This window comes from Centruroides sculpturatus, unplaced genomic scaffold (genome assembly GCF_000671375.1).
Source record: "Centruroides sculpturatus isolate CEXI.00-Female unplaced genomic scaffold, Cexi_2.0 scaffold1334, whole genome shotgun sequence".
In the NCBI taxonomy this organism is placed as follows: Eukaryota; Metazoa; Arthropoda; class Arachnida; order Scorpiones; family Buthidae; genus Centruroides; species Centruroides sculpturatus.
The window spans coordinates 52,841-71,860 of NW_019385450.1; the positions used below are offsets into that span (position 1 = coordinate 52,841).

Here is a 19,020-nt window from a genome sequence, read left to right on the forward strand (position 1 = left end):
AAAAGGATAAGGCAACAAATATAGAAAATAAGAAGTCGAGTATTACAATGTATAACGTACAGAGCAGTGACATAAACAATACAGTTACCTATGCATCGCTTAGGAAGATCTACGTTGGATGGTGAATTTTATAAAATAACTGTAAATCCACTGATCTACCATCATTTGTACTCAAAAGATTCAAAAACCGGCCGCCATTTTGAATCTAATTAACCATGACCATGAAGATTTATTCACGAAGAAATCAGTGCATAAAAGTTCCAAAAATGATGAAAAGAGACCAAACAATAGAAAATAAATAGTGATACTAAGAATCCTTCTACAATATATTTCAAACAAGCCAAGTATAAAACAAAAAAAAAAAAGCTATATCCAATGGACCGGAAAAGGAAGTTAAGAAGAAAGAATTTGATAAAGTGCCCATTCACTAACACAATAACGAAACCCGAAAACTTTATATGAAGTAATGAAACCCGAAACCTTTATGTCTTACTTTTCTTTCTTGTGTTATCATTCTTCTTGCTAACTTCGCCACTTATCACCTAAGAATCTCTCATATAACTAAAGAAACCTTTATGGATCACGATGAGGATTTCACGCGCTCCCCCGATTTTCAAAAGGATAATAAAACAATGGATTAAAATTCATATATAATACTAAAAAAATGTATACCATAGATTACAAAAGTTATTGATACTTTAACACCGTTGAAACATTTAGTAAAAGAAGATGGAATCGAGAAGGCGCTTTCAAGTTTTATGAGGTGCATCAATTTTTAAGAAACCTCTTTCAAGGTGCAACCGTTGTCTTTTATAAAATTTCAATGACAATAATCTGGGAAAGTAAATCCTATATGTTATTATGAGGTCGGAGTGTAGACTTATATTTCAAAATGAGTAATTCTATTGTTTTAACAATCGTTCTTGCGAAATAATGCGAGAAAATGAAATTGTTTTGAATGTTTCTTTCGTTGGCGATAATTGTGTAGATTGAGATAAAACCATTCCACGTATTGCAAAAGATTAATTTCTTTTTATTATAAAGCGTCATTTCCTCACATTGTAAAGGCACATTTACTTATTATTATAAAGGCGCATTTACTTAATATTATAAAGAACCATTTCTTCATATTGAAAAGGATTATTTCCTTCACATTATGAGTTATAACCATTATAACCGTACGAATTATGAGCCCCTGACCTATATCCCCAGGAATTACGATCCCCGATCCATGTTCCCAAGAATTATAATCCATTCATAAGAATCATTAGTCCATGACCCATATTCCTCCAGAATTATGAGTCCGGGCCAAATTCCTTCATAAGAATCATTAGCCCATGTCCCACATTCATCCAGACTTATCACTCTAGAGCCAGATTCCTCAAGACAGGTATGAGCTCCAAACCCAGGTTATACATAAGAATACAGAGCCTCCAAGAATTATGAACCCTGGTCATAATATTTCATAAGAATTATGCGCCCTAACCCAGATCCCCAGTATTATGAATTCAGGTAAGGTTCCCCACGACAATTATGAGCTCCTAACCCAGATTACACATAAGTATCACGCGTCCTTACCCACATCTCTCAAGAATTATTAGCACTGAGCAGGTTCCTTCAGAAGAGCCACGAACTAGGTTCCTTATACGAATTATGAGTCCTAACCATATTCCTCGTGAGAGTTAATAAGCTCCTGACCCAGGTTCCCTATAAATATTACGGATCCGTAACAAAAAAGTGATCTACAGTGAGGAACATTCGTAGTGGAGCACCCATTATTGGTTCTCTTCTATCTGTTTATCACATGCTCTTGTTGGGAGCACGTACTTTTTATAAACGTACACTTGTTCTTCCCGAAGACACCAAGGAATTATTTTTATAAATTTTATTTTAAATTTTGGCAAGGAGATTCTGTTAAAAATAGCGATCTTAATAAATGACGACGCCATTTCTACTTGTTAATTTATTATCCACTTTAATGTTACATAAAGTAAATATTTTATTTTTGGAATGTCTGGTTCTCTCGGTTTAAAGAAAAAAAATTGTCTAGAAAGGATGCCAAATAAAATATTTAGCGTTTTAATATAGATAAAGCCGCAGCGCAGGTGTTTCTAGAGAAGTCACGAAATTATTATAATATATTTTTTCGTTTAAACTAGTTGACAAATTAACCGACAGATGGCGCCACACGAAACTCCTTTACGGAAGCCGCTTTCTAGAACGTTGGTTCTAGAAACATTGTAGCAGATTCAAACTAGACAAGCGATTGTTTCTGTTTAAGGGCGTAATGCCCCATTAGGACAAGATGCCCCACATTATTAAAGCTTCCAATTTTGAGGGTCTTTAAAGCATTGTTAACTTCTAAGAAAACTGCCGTGTTAATTATTAAGGTATCGGGGCATCTTTCCCTCAACAACCAATTATTCATTTTAATATTAACGAGTTGCCTACTGCTTCGTAGAATATAGTTTCCAAAGATCTTTTGCCAGCAAATAAGATATTGATAGATGCATATATGAATACTGGGGCATCTCATCCGGACAGGCATCTTCCCGCACTTTTCATATTTTTTCATGAAAATTTTGTTAGCATATAAACTTAAAAAAAGAATAAGTGCTACATTCTTGATTATAAAAGCTTTTTTTTTTCATTCAGTAAGAAATCCACAGTGTCAAATAACCACTGGGGCATCTCGCCCCAAACTCTTCGTAATTTATTATACGAATTATGACTGAATTAACTTTAATTAATATATAAGAAATTAAAGAAATAATGGATTCATTCTCAATTATAAAGCTTATTTCATTCAGTAAGATATCCACAAAATCAAACGATAAGTGGGGCAACTCACCCCAAGTGAGACATCTTCCCCGAAATTTTAAAAAATTCTCCCCTCTATCGAATTAACCACCAATACATTATAAAAACCGAGGAAAAGTGATAAAAATTCCTGATTATAGGGGATGAAATTCTCGAACTTCCAGAAATTTACACCATTCTTTAAAAATTTGAGGATTAAAATCCCCGAAGTCATTTATAATAGAAAACACGACCATCTTGTGCAGGGGGTGAAGAAGTTTTGATAGTTTTTCGACTCTAAACAACTCCGAGTACAGATAAAAATCGATATTTAATCCATTTATTTATTTTATTGCCATGAAATCGAAAATTAAATAAAAGTAGAAAAATTTACCAGAGCAGTAAAACTAGAAAAATGAATTAATATATTGCATGAAAGTAATTATAGAGAAAAAAGTTTATCAAGTATTTTGTCGCGCTTTCTCCTTTTTAAGTACTTAGAAAGGGGGGACAGCACGCATACTCTCCTGGTGTGATTAATTCTTCCGTGTTTACTATTAATAGAATTCATATTCTTGAACGTGAATCCTGTCGTTCACAAGAAGATTGATTTGTTGACAACTTTCGATCTTGTTTCCTCCAGAGACTCCCTTGTTTCCCGTAGGAAACGCCTCTGTTTCTAAATATAGATGATGCTCCCTCTCACGTGCTTGTGTGTGTTTACTTCTACTATAGAACATCTCCACCTAAGATTATTCATTACACTTTTAGTCAACTACAATACAGAATATATTTGAGTTTAGTCCATGTACTGGGGCATCTTTCCGTAGTGGGAAATCTCTCCCCCTTATTACTAGTAGATTTTCTTGTACTGTACTTATGAACAATGTATAAACTGTACGAAACATGATTTATGAATAATTCGTTGAGGCAGAGAGTAAGAGACGACCGAGGAGGAAAGATGCCCCACTATCTAAAAGTTAATAGATGGCGCGAATAGATTAGGAATACTTTTAATTAAACGTAGATGTCACTCTCGCTACTTAGGTTTGAATTTCTTGTACAAAACTGTTAAGTTCGTACACTGGGGCATCTTTCCTTAGTGAGGCATTTCTCCCGTTACTACGGTATGTTATACTTAATAAACAATGCATACTATATAACATATATTAACAATAATTTTTATAAAATAGAGGGGAAGAGATGCCAAACAGGGTAAGATGCCCCACTTCTTTCAGCTTTCAATTCAACAAATGGTGCAAACAGAACTTCCCGTTTACTTATAAACAACCAGAAACTTGCGTGACAACGACCAAGTGTCGGAACGTTTCACAACCGCTGGATTCAAAGAAATTGGGAAACTAATCCTAGAAAATTCCCCGAAATTTGGGGAAAAATCGAATACGATTCTGTCTTTAACATAATAAACTGTCAATATTGATGACCCGCGTATGGGGGTGACCATCATCTGTTGACCCAATTTCCTGCACTAATACAACACGAACCACAAAATGTAACTTGAATCCTACCCATTAGTAGTATTAGTAAACAGTGAACACACATTTTTCTAAGCACGAACTCTCTGTTCATTAAGATGACGTTCGAGTACATATGGTACATAACCTTATCTGGGTCTGGTGTCAAGTTAAATCTGATTTTAAAAAAATCCCCCTTACTATTGCATGGTTCAAAGACCCTAAGGTTAGAAATTCGTGTGTAAATGGGTAACGTTTGAAGTAATATTTCGTTATAATTTACTAATTTAAATTAATATTCGTGTGGTACAGGAGGGTGGAAATTTTGTACCAAATGTGGTACAGTAATCCTCAAAGTTGCACTAAATCACTCTATTTTTGAAGTTCCATTTAATGTAAAGGCCTATACGAGAAATATAGGAAAAGTGGGTGAAGATGCCCCGGCGGGTCTGATGCCCCACCGTTTTTTTTCGCTCTATACGCATTATAACTGCATATTTAATGAGTAAAAACTATTATTTCTGAGTAATTAGGTATTGTAAATTTGCAGTTCATATACAAGCAGACCGTAAACGGTATTTAAATCATAATTTCGTAACTGTAAACAACATTAAAATTAATTAAACGACTTAACAAAAGTTATAATTTTGTAACTCTGATTAGTTTATGGTGATTTAAACATAATAATTTGAATTTTATGGCCCGTCGTAGGAGAGAATTGACTGAAACGGTTACGCCATTTTCTCTTTTAGTATCATATAGGATAACAATAATATTATATATATTATATATTATAATTATTATATAAAAAGTAGGACAATTTAATAAAAGTTTGACTATTAATTAAAATGTAAATTAATAGGTTACTATCGTTTGGATCGGAGAATTGTTATGTTTCCGGTTACATTTAATGAAAAAATTTCGTTTGTTACGTTTATGGTTAAACTAGAGAAGGTATTATTACATTTGCGATTAGGTAAAAACTGTTACGTTTTAAGCTAGACCGGAGGTAGAATTGTTATGCTTTTTAATTAAAAACTGTGGAAGAACTGTTACGTTTTCTGGTTAAAGTTAAGAACTGTTACGTTTCGTTCATAAAATTGAGGTAGAACTGTTACGTTCTCTGTTCTCTTACATTCTGATTAAAGCTGAGGAAGAGCTGTTACGCTTTCTGATTAGAGCTAAGGAAGAACTGTTACGTTTTCTGATTAAAGCTGAGAAAGAACTGTTACGTTTTCTGATTAAAGCTGAGGAAAACTGTTGCACCTTAAACACCTGAAAAATTACGAATTTTTAATTCAGCATATTCTTCACGACCCACAAAGTATTATTAAATATCGAGATCCGTTCGCTTGTCTGTCCGGATCGGATCGATAAAGCCAGTTAGAGATCAAGCTCGTAATTTATCTAAGTCCTTACGAAACGATTACGATGTACTGTACAGGAGTTTTCATGGAGGGTTATAATTCTTTTAACTGGACATTTTATCATTTATTGCCTCTTTTGGTGTGTTTAAATAAAATAAATATTGTGCTTAACGGGAGTATTTGTCTATCTTTAAGTGCCTTTTAATAGTTTTTAAAAGGTCAACAGCCTGTAGGCCAAAGCAATATAACAATAAAAACAATAATAGGTTAGTTTGGTGTGTTGAAAATAACTTGGCGCCATATTAAAATTATTTAAAGTTCGAAAATAACTTGGCGTTGTGTAATGGCTCCTTTGTTTTTAAACAATAATTTGTGTTTAGACAATTTTATCCCGAACCTTTTCTTGTTATTGGACTGAGAAAATAGATTTTGTACAGTCCAAATACCAAATTGATCCAATTACAGTATTCTGGTAACAATAGGCTGTACACATCCAACTGTTTAATTCTAGAGATTTTCTTACATATTACCATTCAAAATCTACAGTTGATCTTATGGGCCTACTAGATCCACGTTCTTGTATAGAGATGGGCCTACTAGATCCACCGCATTAGTCATAAGATATAAACTAATGGCCAAATAAGCCTGTATCATCGAGAAATTCACTTGCATCTTCCGAATCATCATGACAACTTAACGAATCATCTCACATCATCCTCTCACGTCTGTCATTAAAAGTGCACGAATCACATCCTCCTCATCACCATACATCTGTCATCAAAGGGGTTCAAATCACATTATTAATAGTTGAATGACGATGATGCAAAGATTTGTGAACTGCACCACACCATCATCATCGTAACCTACGCTTTATGAATCACCCCTGCATCATCATCGATCTACGAGCCCACGGATCATCATAGAATTGAACCTGCCCTATTGAATAACGTAACGACTCATCATCTACACGAAAATAAAATATTTAGACATAGAATCATCCGATCCACTGAATCGTGGTCACTTCATCATCGTAGTTGACAGGTTGGAAATTTTATATTCCATCTCTAATTAAATTTTTTCATCATCAATTCTCCTTAGAAAAACAAGAGAGATTCTCTTCTCTAGAATAAATTCTCCATCGATTTTCTCCACTGAAAAACATCGTTTAATTAATTAATGTTTGGACTGGCGTAACCAACATGGAAATTATTGAATGTCGTTACGAACCTGTCTTGTACGGACGAGGTGTCGAGTGAAAAATGAGGGCCGAAAATTAATTTGAAACGTAGAAATTTGGTTAAAAGGAACGTATAAAAGGAAGTGTTACGCTTTCTGTTAAATTTGAAATAGAATTGGTTACATTTCTGGTTAAATTGGGGAAGAAATCGTCACATTTTCGACCGTTTTGTTAAGCTGAAGTAAGATTTGTTACGTTTTTTTTCGTTAAAGTTACGCTTTTGCTAAGTCGAGAAAGAATCATTACGTATTTTTGATTACATTAGGGAAATAATTGTTACGTTTTCGATTAAACGAGAGAGAGAGAGAGAGAATCGTAACGTTTATGACTAAACAAGGGAAAAATTGTTACGCTTTCTATCAAATTGGAGAACAAAATGTTATATTTCTAAATAAAGTGGGGTAAGAATTGTTACGGTTGTTTACTTTTAAACTAGAGAAATAACAGTTACGTTTTTGATTAAATCGGAGGAAGAATTGTTACTTTTTCGATAGAAACGGAGAAATAATTGTTACGCTTGCTACTAAAAGGCAAAAAGAAGGGAAAAAAATGTTACGTTTTCGATTAAGTGGAGGAAGAATTGCTTACATTTATAGCTAATAATCTAGAAAGCAATTGTTACTTTCTAATCTAAACGGAAAGAAAAAAAATGTTACGTTAGTGGAAATATAGAAGAGAGGAAAGCTTTGTTACTCAGGTCGTTTGTAGTTGGGTCATAAAGTCGATTGTGTTGTCGATTGTAAAGCACAATAACAAGCAGATGTGTTACGAGTGGAGCAAAGTCATTAAACTCGCGTATGAAATTATCCCTTCGCTCTTGTTACGTTGAATTTGTCTTCGGGCGACACTCGTTACACCTGGAGCCTATCGTAATACATAAGTAGATATTTCTGGCGTAACATCTGCCCGTTCGATAATAATAAAATGGGAAGTTTTTTCGTCTTTCGCGTGATGTGAATTAACTACAAAATTGAGGAGAATTGTTACACTTTTGACCACATTATAGAAAAGACTATACTTCTGCTATATTAACAAATAAATTGTTACGACTATTGCGTTCTCTAGAAGAGACGGAAGGAAAAATGTTACGTTTTCTAGCAGAAATGCAAGGAAAACGTTACGTTCTTTAGCAAAGGAGGAGATGACACTATCTTCTCTAGCAGAAATGAAGTAATTCCTACATTTCTTATTTACAATGTAACGAATTTCAACGAAGCGTAACAAAATGCATTATCGAATTACGTTACGTTTAAAAAAATATATGAATTATTATCGATCGAAGCTTCGTCATTTATCAAAAACGTTCTCTCTTTACCGACGAAAATTTGCTTAAAGCTATATAATAATCGATTAACTTACTTTAAAAAAACGCTTTTGTTACGTTTACGTTAAATTGAAAAAAAGTATTTTATGATGAAAGGATTATTCGCTTTTGTCAGAAAACGTAACATAATTTTTTACGTTTTATAATTGAAGCTGAAAATAATTGTCACGCCGTTTGATGGGATTAAATTCAATTGTTACGTTCTCTAAAATAGTTTGTAAGGGTGGGTTTTCTAGTAAAAACAAAGATTACGTTCCCTAGTAAATACGAAGTAAATTGTTACGCTCTTTTGCAGAGTTCTAAAGGGCTGTTACGTTCTCTAGTAAAGACGGAGAGAAATTGTTACGTTCTACGGCAAGGTTTAAAGAAATATTACGTTCTTTAGTCAAGACGAATTGTTACGTTCTATGGCAAAGAAAAAAAGGGTTTGTTACGTTTCTTGGTAAAGACGAACGGTGATTGTTACGTCCTGTAATGGAAACGAACAGAGATTATTACGCTCTTTACCAAGTACAAAATAGAACGTTACATTACCTAACCAGGCAAATGAATCTTTAACGTTTTCTAACATGAAACGTAACAATTCATTTGTCTTTTTAAAATATTATCTCGGTTCGTAACCGGAAGCGTAACAAAGTTTCATCTACGAGAATTATTAAAGCGAGAACATTTTAATTTTCTCTAAAAAATGCAATTTGTGGAAGAAATTTAGTAGATTTATCTTCGTTTGTTACGCGTAACGCTTCTATAGTATATCAGTATATATTCTACAGTATATAGGTGCACTCATAATTAACATTAGTGTTCCTAATTACCCCCAAAGAACGAAGAGTGTTCCTAAAGGAATCAGGAGCACTCGTAATTAAATATTAGTGTTCCTAGTTCCTCCGGGTTGAATATTAAAGAGGATATTAGCGTCATATTATAATGTAAATGCATAACAAATAAATAAAAAAGATTTAACAATGTGAAACAGCAACGTAATTGAAATCATTGTGTCGAATTGCCCCACGTGTAATTAATTCACGTGTTTAACAGGCGCATTTCTTAGAATAATCAATAAACTTCACCCCCACATTTTTGTAATTGTAAGGTGTGGCAATTTCTAAAGGATCCTCCCCCGTAGTTTCCGGAATGACACGTATATACGCAACAATTAATTTAGTAAGGTTATAGACAATTTAATTACCAAAATACATGGGGGGAGAGAATACTAAATTAACGTTATATGAAGGGGGAGACAATTGGCCAGTCCTTATAGAAGAATGTCGTGACGCTTGTTAAGTTTGCAACGTGATCGCACGTCACTTTTTACCACGAGTGACATAAAAATAGTTTTTAAGTGTTTACGTCAAGATCTTGTCTATCACTCCCCCCCCGTTTCTATTATTAAACACGAACTCGAAGGGGGACGATTTGCTGCCATTACGTCCGTTTTTGGTAGTGTTCGTCGTCATGATTTTCTGCCATTGTTACGCCTTATGTATCTCAATACATAAGCTAATTTATTAGTAAATGGGATCGTTAACGAGTGTTCCTTGGCGTAAACACTTGTATTTTTTACGTAACGTCATAAAAGCTGGGAAGAAGGCAGACGTCTCTCGTGTTTGGATCCCTTCCCCCCAGTAATTTGGACGAGGGGCGTGAAACGTCACTTCCGTTTTATTCATACACAAAGTCGAAAGTAGGAGTTAATATCTGTAGACTCGACCTTCGACCTGGTGTGTCACGGTTTCCAGCACGCAAAATGGACAGAAAACGAAACAATTCGGCTATTGTCGTACTAGATGACGAACTTTGACCTTGGCCACTCGTTACCGGTTTTTATGGCTAAGCATTAGATAAAAGTCTCGGCAAGTTACGCCTATACGAGGGAAAAAAAACGTAACAGAAATATTGTGAGAGAGGTGAAATTCGATCCTCGGATCTCGCGAGACTTTGCTTCACGGACACACGACACCCTCCTTTGACACTAAACAGTTGTTTTTTTTTTAAGTCGTTTGTAATGCAAAAGAACGACGTGTTTCGAGTGTTTATCGACTCGACACTTAATGTTATGTTGTGTTACTGGGAAGTAACACGAGTTATGTGCCGTAGATGCTGAAGGAGAAATCAAGTACATACTGTAGCTTGTTTACGTCTTTCACTTCAATACGGTACCTTGCTGCTGGTACATAGATGTGTACCAGCAGCGAGGTACCGTACTGAAGTGGAAGATGTAAACGAGTTACGTAGATAACGAGGGATGATGTACTTTGTGATGGACCATACAAGAGAAGGATGTACTTGGGGATGAAGCATGAGAGAAAACATGTATTTGGTGATGGTGCATAAGAGAAAAAGGTGCACTTGGTGAAGAATAGTGAAAGAAAAGATGCACTCGGTAATGGAAGATACAAGAACAGATTCATTTTCGATGGAGCATAACAGAATTGTATACATTTCCTGACAGAATACACTAGAACCAGCGATAAAGCATAGGAGAAGAAACGATTATAAAGCAGGAAACCGTGCATTTGGCGACAGAGCATAATAATAAAGCGGTAGGCGACGACCAATCTGGTGATAAAACTGGTAGGTAACGAGGACAGAGAAGGAAACAAGCGGGTTTGCAGCACACGATAAGAAATGTAGGCGATACGAGAGCAACGAAACTGAACACGTCAAGGGGGAGGGGAGACGAGAAGAAAAACCAGAAAAGAACGCGCTGTAAATAATGAAAATATAAAAAAGTGTACGTCAAGATACGAGTAAATCCCAAAAACCCTTTGACCCGATAACCTTTCGCCACGCCATCCAAGGTCACGTGCACCGGAGGAAAACATCGGAGTCGCTCGAACGAGGATAAAGGTTGAACCTGCAGACACCTCTCACGGTTACGCGCAGACGGCGTCGAGCCCCGAAAAATGGGGTTCCGAGGGATAAAGATGCAGGAGGAATATTATGGGATGGATGCTCGGGCAATCTCCGTAATACGGAGGAGGAGCGAAACGAGTTTTTCCGATCGATACGGAGGCGAGAAACACCAGGCGTCACACCCAAACGTCTCTGACGTCACCGTCCCGTCCGGTCTGTGTTCGAGGTTGCGTTTCGGCGCATGCTCGACTGGCGGACGGCCGTATGACGTCTTCGGTGGAAGAGGAGCGACCATGGTGGTCGAGAGCGTCATAAATGCCCCTCGCTCGGCCGCCTCGTCCAAAAGCAACGTCGTCGTCCTTCGGCGGAGGCTCCTCTGACACACTTTAAAACCCTGGCGTAGCGTCCGATGAGGTAAGTGTTGCCAGTCGGCGCCCCCGAACGGAGGTTTCTTTTCTTATTTTCTTATGCCCCTTTCGCCCTCTCGGTACCCTCTAGAGGTGGGGAGGATTTCGATGCAGTTGCGACCCCCCGGATGGAAGAGTGGCATCCCTTTCTAGGATGAGGTGCCGCCTTCCGAGCCACACGCTCGAGCTTGATTCTCCTCTTCTCTTCCAGATGCCGCATGTCGATGTCTTAGGGGTTTATCGGTAGTTTCGTATCACTCGCCATGTCTACGTTCGTCCACATCTGCTTGTGTTTGATGGCCGTCTGTTGGTCTTCCGCCCTGGAACAATGTGGCGACATAAGATTCGGCGTTCGTTCCGGGGTCATTAGATTGCCCGACCTTTCGGGTCAGCTCGTAGAAGACCTCAACTGTTCCTGGACCTACACGGCACCCCCGGGTCACAAATTATTAGTTAAAGTGGACAGCGTGCAGTTGCCATCTATAAACGTGAGGACGTCGTCGCTCCAGTTGTACGTCGACGAACAACGGTACGACATTCCACGTAACTGCGTCCAGTGTTTGAGGGAGATGATAGGGGGCAAGAAACTCAAGGTGACGTTCGTTTCCCTCGTCCGACCCTTTTCGGTGGATAACGTCTCTTTGGAGGGGGATTTCGTCCTCTCCTCTCAGACCGTCGGATCCTTCCAAGTCAGATTCAAGTCGTTCGATCCTTATCGCTGCGATAAACCCAAAGCGCCGGATAACGGATACGTCATCGATAAGGGGTGGAAGCTTCATCAGGAAATTACCTACCACTGCAACCCCCCCTACGATTTAGTAGGAGATGCCAACGCTACCTGCACTGTACTGGAGGAGAATCCCGTGCCAGATTGGAACGTACCACCCCCGAAATGCATCATCCGTAATTGCAGCAAAGGTACCATACGAAGGGAAGCGGGAGCGGGTGCTATAGCCCATCCAGGTTATCCCATCCGCATCCTGCTTCCTCCCACCCCCTGCCGGTGGGAGATTGAGACTAAATCGGGACACATACGAGCCATACTCACCTACCTCAGAAACCCGAGTGGAGACAAACTCGAAAGGTCCACGCGCGTGGCACTGTATGATGGCTCGACGTCCAACCCTATCGTCCCTAGCCACGACGCCGGACAACCGTTCAACTTCACCACTCGATCCAAGAAACTCATCGTCCAGTACTCAAGTGCCCAGGAGAAGAGGGAGGGAGGCAAAGTTGGCTTCTATCTGGAATACTCTGCAGTCGAGAGCTCTTGTCCCGATCCCGGTTCTCCCGCCAATGGCGAAGTGGTGGCTTACGGTTTGACCGTGGGATCGATCATCTCCTTTAGATGCTCCAGCGGATACGTTCTGGTGGGAGAGTCACACGCCGAGTGTCTGTCCAGTGGACACTGGAGTGCTGCCAGGCCCACTTGCGAGGGCCCGGTTTCTGCCCCGTTCGAGACTCTACTGACAGTTTCTAATCGCAGTGATACGGTCACTTCCAACTTCACCGAGACCCCTCCCCCCTCCAAGCCTACAACGGTGCCCAAAAAGAAGTATAAACCCGTACCCAGTGTCAAATCTCCCACCAAGCCTCCTGCCATCCTATCGAAGGGTACCTCCGTGCATAATACTCAAGACATGATCGACAAGACCCCAGAAAAGCCACTAACAGAAGGAAAAAGTGGGGTAAGTACTTATTTTACTCGTTTCTCGTACCCCCGATTATATTTATAACATCGAAACACCTCAAAAAACACCCGATTTTCCTCGTGTCGCGCAAAAAATTGTAGCGAAGTTGCCCGGATCGTGTTCCTTTGTTATGTAGGATACGCGCCCCCCTGCGACATTCCGGGAAGCTGCAATTGTTCGGATAAACGACTGCCGACTCGGCGCACCCCCGAAGGCGATACTGGTTATGCAGGTTCACAACCCCCGACCGTAAGCGATGTCGAGCGGATCGGCCTGGTTTTCCACCCCTCTTATAGCCCTTGGGACACAAACAAGCGGCGCAGTTAGTTGACCCGGGTTGATGACTCATTCTCCTTCCATTCTTTCCCCCCTTGACAGGTGGTTTCGAAATCGCAGCTGCATTGAGGTCTAAAAAAAGACATTTCTTACGACTGTTGTCGCAAGATTCGACTCGAATTCTATCAATATATTTAGTTTTATACGTGTTTATCCTCCCTCTCTACCTGTTGCATTGTTTACGGATAACGTAACACTGGATCTATCCATCCAAGACTGGCTATTACGAGTAAACAACAGCTAAAGTGGCTTATATAAATACAGGAAACACGAGAATATCGTGTAGACGTATCGTAACATTTAACTGTTAGATAACATTGTCGACTGTAAAGCAGCCAAAGGGTGTAGTCTGTGTCATAAAACAATAATTTCAAGTTACATTGATGATATGACTCGATTAATGTTCTAAATTGGGACTCAGAAAATTATGGCTAGGTTGGGTGTGGAGCTGCCAAGTGAACTCACGACGGTCGATAGACCGTAGCTGTCTACATAAACGAATATAAATAATAAAAAAAAATATGACGTAGTGTTTACTATTCTGTGACTGCTTTGTTTGTTCCTGGAAACATATCAAGTGTTGTTAAAATTCGAGGTCGTTGCAGTTTAAAAAATAAAAATTCAGTACACGAACCAAAATAGAGAAGCGAAATTGGTGTAACGTATTTTCCTAATGGTTTCTATAGTATTCAACGTAACGAGAGTTACGTTTGTTTGCCGTTAAACGTAACTGAAAACCGAGAATAATTTGAGCCACAAAGCGAAGAAATGACATTTTTCTTACAAAATATCGAAAAAAATTATTCTTTTTATTGATGTTGCATCCCTATAAGGTCATTGCCAAGATACAATTGGTCAATAATACAAAAGTCTGTCTGAGTTGTCGTCCGTTTTATTGTATTCTGCTTTTGTTCACAAACTGAATTTAAACATCGTCACCATCCCCTCCATTGACGACGATTTATTTATTTTTTAAACAAGTTATTTTTTGAATGGAAACACTTCTCTATTTACACATTAAGGAGCTTTCAAACACGATTCAAACATCTCGTCGTATTTCACGCAATTGTATTGATACTATAGAACATCTATACAAACTAAATGCACAATGGTGCAGTATATCAGACTCATCCTGATCCCTCCGAAGATAAAGCTGCTCTCTCCACTTTTTTGATTCAAGTTGTAAAAAACGATTCGAAAATTTAATGAAATTTGAACTTATACACGAACTTTCTCATGATTTATTTGATTAGCAAGAAAGATTTTAAAACTTTCTGTCACCATCTTGTAGCAGAAGAGCAGCTTTGTTGACTTATCGACATCATCAAAATGGATCTTCTGGGAATCAAAATGGCTTCATTCTAGTTAATCGATTCGCATAACAGATTTACAGCTCAATAAACATCTACAGAATGTTTTTTCCCCTCATATTTTAAAGCTAGAACATCGATTCGGTTACGTGTTCCTCTGTAAAAAAAGAGATCCTACCATAAACAACGTGCCAAGACAGCGAAAGATGGCCGCACAAGTAAAGAAAAACATGTCACGGAGGCAAAAAAGTGTTGCCAAATGTGTGTAAGCAAATAAAAAGTGTGCACCAATGTTGCCGGACGAATCAAAGAGAGAAAAAAAATCTAAATTCCAGACATGGATCGGGGAGGAACCAAGTTTACTCTAACTAAAGAACCGCTCTGCTAAGTAAACAAAGCTTATCCTCATTGACTAATCATGAGAAAAATTCCAGAGTGGAGGAACAAAATTGGGTTAAAGTAGAGAAAGTCGAGCTGTACAAATAAAAAATTTTCAAACAGATCGTTTGTTGCCCATATTTTACGAAATTGTGTTTGCCCTGTAGAAACTGTAAACAGTGAAATGTTTCGGTGCAATGTCTAGAAATTCTGTTCAACTTTAGCACGGAACTTCCTAGTCAACAAGGAAATCGCACGGTAAATAGAGTTACACAATGAGGATTATCGATAACAATCGGTTCCATCCATCAAAATCTGGCAGAAGGCACAATGGAGGATCGATATTTTTCGTTGATTGTTGCAACTCCCTACTCTTTAATCTGCACTTTAACTACTATATGGACGATTTGGAAGAGGGGAGAAAAGTATCGATTTTTTCCTTATTTCAACTCGAAAAAATTAAAGTTTTATAGAGGATTATGTATACTTTTATTATATATAATAATAATATTTAAAGATAAAAAAAGTTTAGAATAAAAAAATAATTTATGACACGTTTCAATACGTGAACCCATAAAAATGACTTTATGTTATGCGGAATTAACGCTATTATATACGAGTTTTTTCGATTCCAAGAGAATTTCTATTGTTACTCTCTCTTAGAATTCATTATTTGCAACAATTTTCGTCTATTTTTTGTGTTTTTTAATGGAATTTGCCCTGTGGTTCAGTTTTTTTTTTATAGTTATAGATCTAGAGCTGTATTTAATTGCATTGGTTTATTTGATTGCAACAACACCTTACTCCATTTTTTTTGCATTATTTTATAACAAAATAAACTTCTTCCTAGCTTCATATTTAATATTCTACTATTTGCAACAGTTTACCTTCATTATCTGCTTCAACTTTTATCGTTGCAGCTAATTTCCTCTTCGAAATATTTGCAAGAACTTTAAGAAATATGCAAGAATTTCTATCTATATAACTGCGTGTAAACGTGCATATTTATGATGAATTTGTAACTTTTTAATTGCAATTACATGGCTTTTCACGCATTCTTTAAAGGAGCAATTCAAACATCTACGACAAAATTCTTCAGATGATGTTGCATAAATGTGGATTTCTTTTTAAAAACTGGATCGATATTTCTGCACCAGCATCACTCCCCGATTTCATTTTCTTGTTAAAATAACAACAACAACAAAAAAATTCTCGTTTAATTTATGGATCTGTTGCAGCGAACTCCAATTACCTTGTTACTCGAGGGTGCTTATATAACTCTCTGTTTCTCATCAGTTATTTTGTAGCATTGCAATTGCAACAATTCCTGCTTTATCCCCCTGAACCATACTCGAATTTAAGAGAAAGAAGTATTTTATATTCTTCTCTGGTCGCCGTTTACGAGTGTACAAAATAGTCTTTTGCTTCTCACAATTTCTTCCAGCATCCTCGAGCATCCCGGGAGAATTTAAATGGAGAATAATTTTTGGAAAAGTTATTCCGATCAAACCTCAATCCCAGCTTCCGTCCATAGGAAGAGCCATTTTATGAAGGTGTAAATCACTAAACCACAAAAAAAAGAAGACGAGGAAGAAGAATAATAAAAGAAATAACCTAAGAAAAAAGAATTTTGCTTCAAGACTTAAATCAAAGCTCTAGTTTTATTCCTTAATTATGCCTTAATGTACTCATTAAAAGATGAGGAAAAACTGAGCCATAAACTCCATAAAATTATCAAAAATTCTTACAAATTTGTTGAGTATTCAATTCTTCGCTATGATGTACGATTTAATCGAAATAAATACGAATATAAAGCTTTTTAAGTAATAAGACGGTTAGTTTTAATATAAAATTAATTAAAATTAAAATTTTACTTAACATTTTTATGAGTTATAATCAAGAGAAATTGCTCGAACATCTTGCTTAAAGTTCATAACGCTGTAACTTATCAATCTGTGGATCGCGGTTCCCCCTTTCCCGGTCTTATATAAGTAAATGATAAGGAAGTTGAGAAGCTCTGTAATAAGAAAATGCGTAATTCACTTTTGTGATGTGATTTTCTTATACGATAACCTTTTTACACATTACATAATCTTCTCCCATAGCTTATACGTCATTTCGTGACTTCGCTGTCTCTAATATCTCCCAATGTGAGATGATATCACAATTTTACGCAATAAGACATTCCGAACATTCTTAGCCATGCTATATTTTTGAATCTTATGCAACAGCAAGTATGATTCTGCGGATGTTGCGGTAAATATGTGTGATATTATAAAAAAATTACATACATTTACTTGATTAGATCATAGTAGAATTGCATTTTAGAAACTTAAAAACATTGCAAAGGGGTGCAATCTCTTAATATCATGTTGTAGAGGCAAAACCCTGATCCAGAAGGATGACCCTATTATAGACTTTTAGAGTTAAATCCTTCAAGATTTGATTCCAAAATCCTATTTGTAGATCATCCTTCAGGGATTTGGGGTTAAGTCCTTCAGAAGCAGAAGAGAAATTAATGAATTTATACTCTTATTTCCAGCCAAAATCCGAGCCTCACCTACAACAGATTATACCGAAGGAGCCAAGCAAACCACGAGAGCATCAGAGACCGGAAATGGGACCAACCCAAGACGATACGGGGAAGAATCCATCACAAGTGGAAGGTGAAGAAGTAGGAGGATCTGAAGACAGGGATGGTATAGAGTTCAGTTTAACAATGATCGTCATCATAGCCGGGGTGGCCGGACCATTGCTGATAGCTTTTGTAGTATTGGTGGTTTTGCTGGTTTATCGAAAGCGTTACCCTGTACGAATGCGTTTTGGTAGAAAGTTCTCGACCTTCGAAAATCCCATGTACGTACGAAAAGACGCGCAACATCCTCGAGAATTGAAAAGGTTAACTACCTGAATGCCCGAGAGTTCCTCCGTGTTTTTGCAATTCGTATTCATTTATTTTATTGGTTTCGATCTTCCAAAATGTCGAAGATTCCGCCGAACTTCCGTCGCAGCATCATCGATTCCGTGCCAATATCCGGAAGTACGTTCAACTTCCGCATATTTCCGTTCGAGAACGTGTGTACGTGTGTCCGAAATGGGTCCAAGGATCCAGTCGTGCCAATGATTATACACACACACACACACACAAACAAACATAAATATATATATATATATCTACGTTCCGCGTCGAATGACGATTTTCCGCCCCACACGTGCGTGTCTGGCATCCCGTCACGCGTGACGAGCGTGGTATCCATCCCGAGCTCGTTTGTATTGGCCATAAGTATTTTTGTACGATGCTTCTCTTTTCAGTTGTGTACGTGTACGTTCCCTTCTCGATGCTCTTGTTTTTCCTCATTCCCTCAAAAGATGTATTTTGTCAACATGAATGTACAGAACCGTTTTAACCATGTTTTTAAGAGAAAGTATCTTAGACTCGAATAAAGAATTGGACCAATACTTGTCTAAATGTACAGCTGCGTACTTATTGAATACGTTCTTTGTATATTTGTAAATGTACGATTCAATCCCTCTCATAATTCCTTACACGTGAGGTTCCAAACCCACCTCACAACAGCTTTACTATCAAAACTCTACCTCAACCCTTCTAGCAGTCATATCCCTACCCAATTTTAAAGCCGAGGTTCCATTCCAATTCCAACAATAGATTTGAACGATGGTTCTAATTTGAGAAACTCGAACATATGAAGCCAGAAAGTGAAGCTATTTCTTATAGGACATCCCCTATAATGAACACGCGTAGATGTGTACAGAATACCACAGATTTAATATAGGCACGTCTCTTCAGGATGAATCGAACATAACAGAAGCATCCAATTT

The 19,020-nt window shown here is 37.6% G+C and overlaps 1 protein-coding gene across 2 annotated transcripts; it reads left to right on the forward strand.

Annotated features, from left to right (window-relative positions):
• Nucleotides 1-10,398: 10,398 nt before the first annotated feature.
• On the forward strand, nucleotides 10,399-18,653 carry LOC111639120 (CUB and sushi domain-containing protein 1-like). Of its 2 annotated transcripts, XM_023384901.1 has the most exons (4): nucleotides 10,399-10,545; nucleotides 10,577-11,472; nucleotides 11,677-13,153; nucleotides 17,723-18,653. In XM_023384901.1, exons 3-4 carry the CDS (start codon nucleotides 11,729-11,731, stop codon nucleotides 18,089-18,091), a joined length of 1,794 nt encoding a protein of 597 aa, XP_023240669.1. In that variant the 5' UTR covers nucleotides 10,399-10,545; nucleotides 10,577-11,472; nucleotides 11,677-11,728; the 3' UTR covers nucleotides 18,092-18,653. The 2 variants fall into 2 exon arrangements, with proteins under 2 accessions (XP_023240669.1, XP_023240670.1); XM_023384902.1 differs by having other exon boundaries at nucleotides 10,430-11,472.
• The last annotated feature ends 367 nt before the right edge of the window (nucleotides 18,654-19,020 follow it).

Coding starts and splice junctions, on each gene's coding strand:
- LOC111639120 (XM_023384901.1), top strand. CDS start 11,729: ATGTCTACGTTCGTCCACATCTGCTTGTGTTTGATGGCCGTCTGTTGG. Junction 13,154..17,722: donor TAACAGAAGGAAAAAGTGGG/GTAAGTACTTAT, acceptor TCTTATTTCCAG/CCAAAATCCGAGCCTCACCT.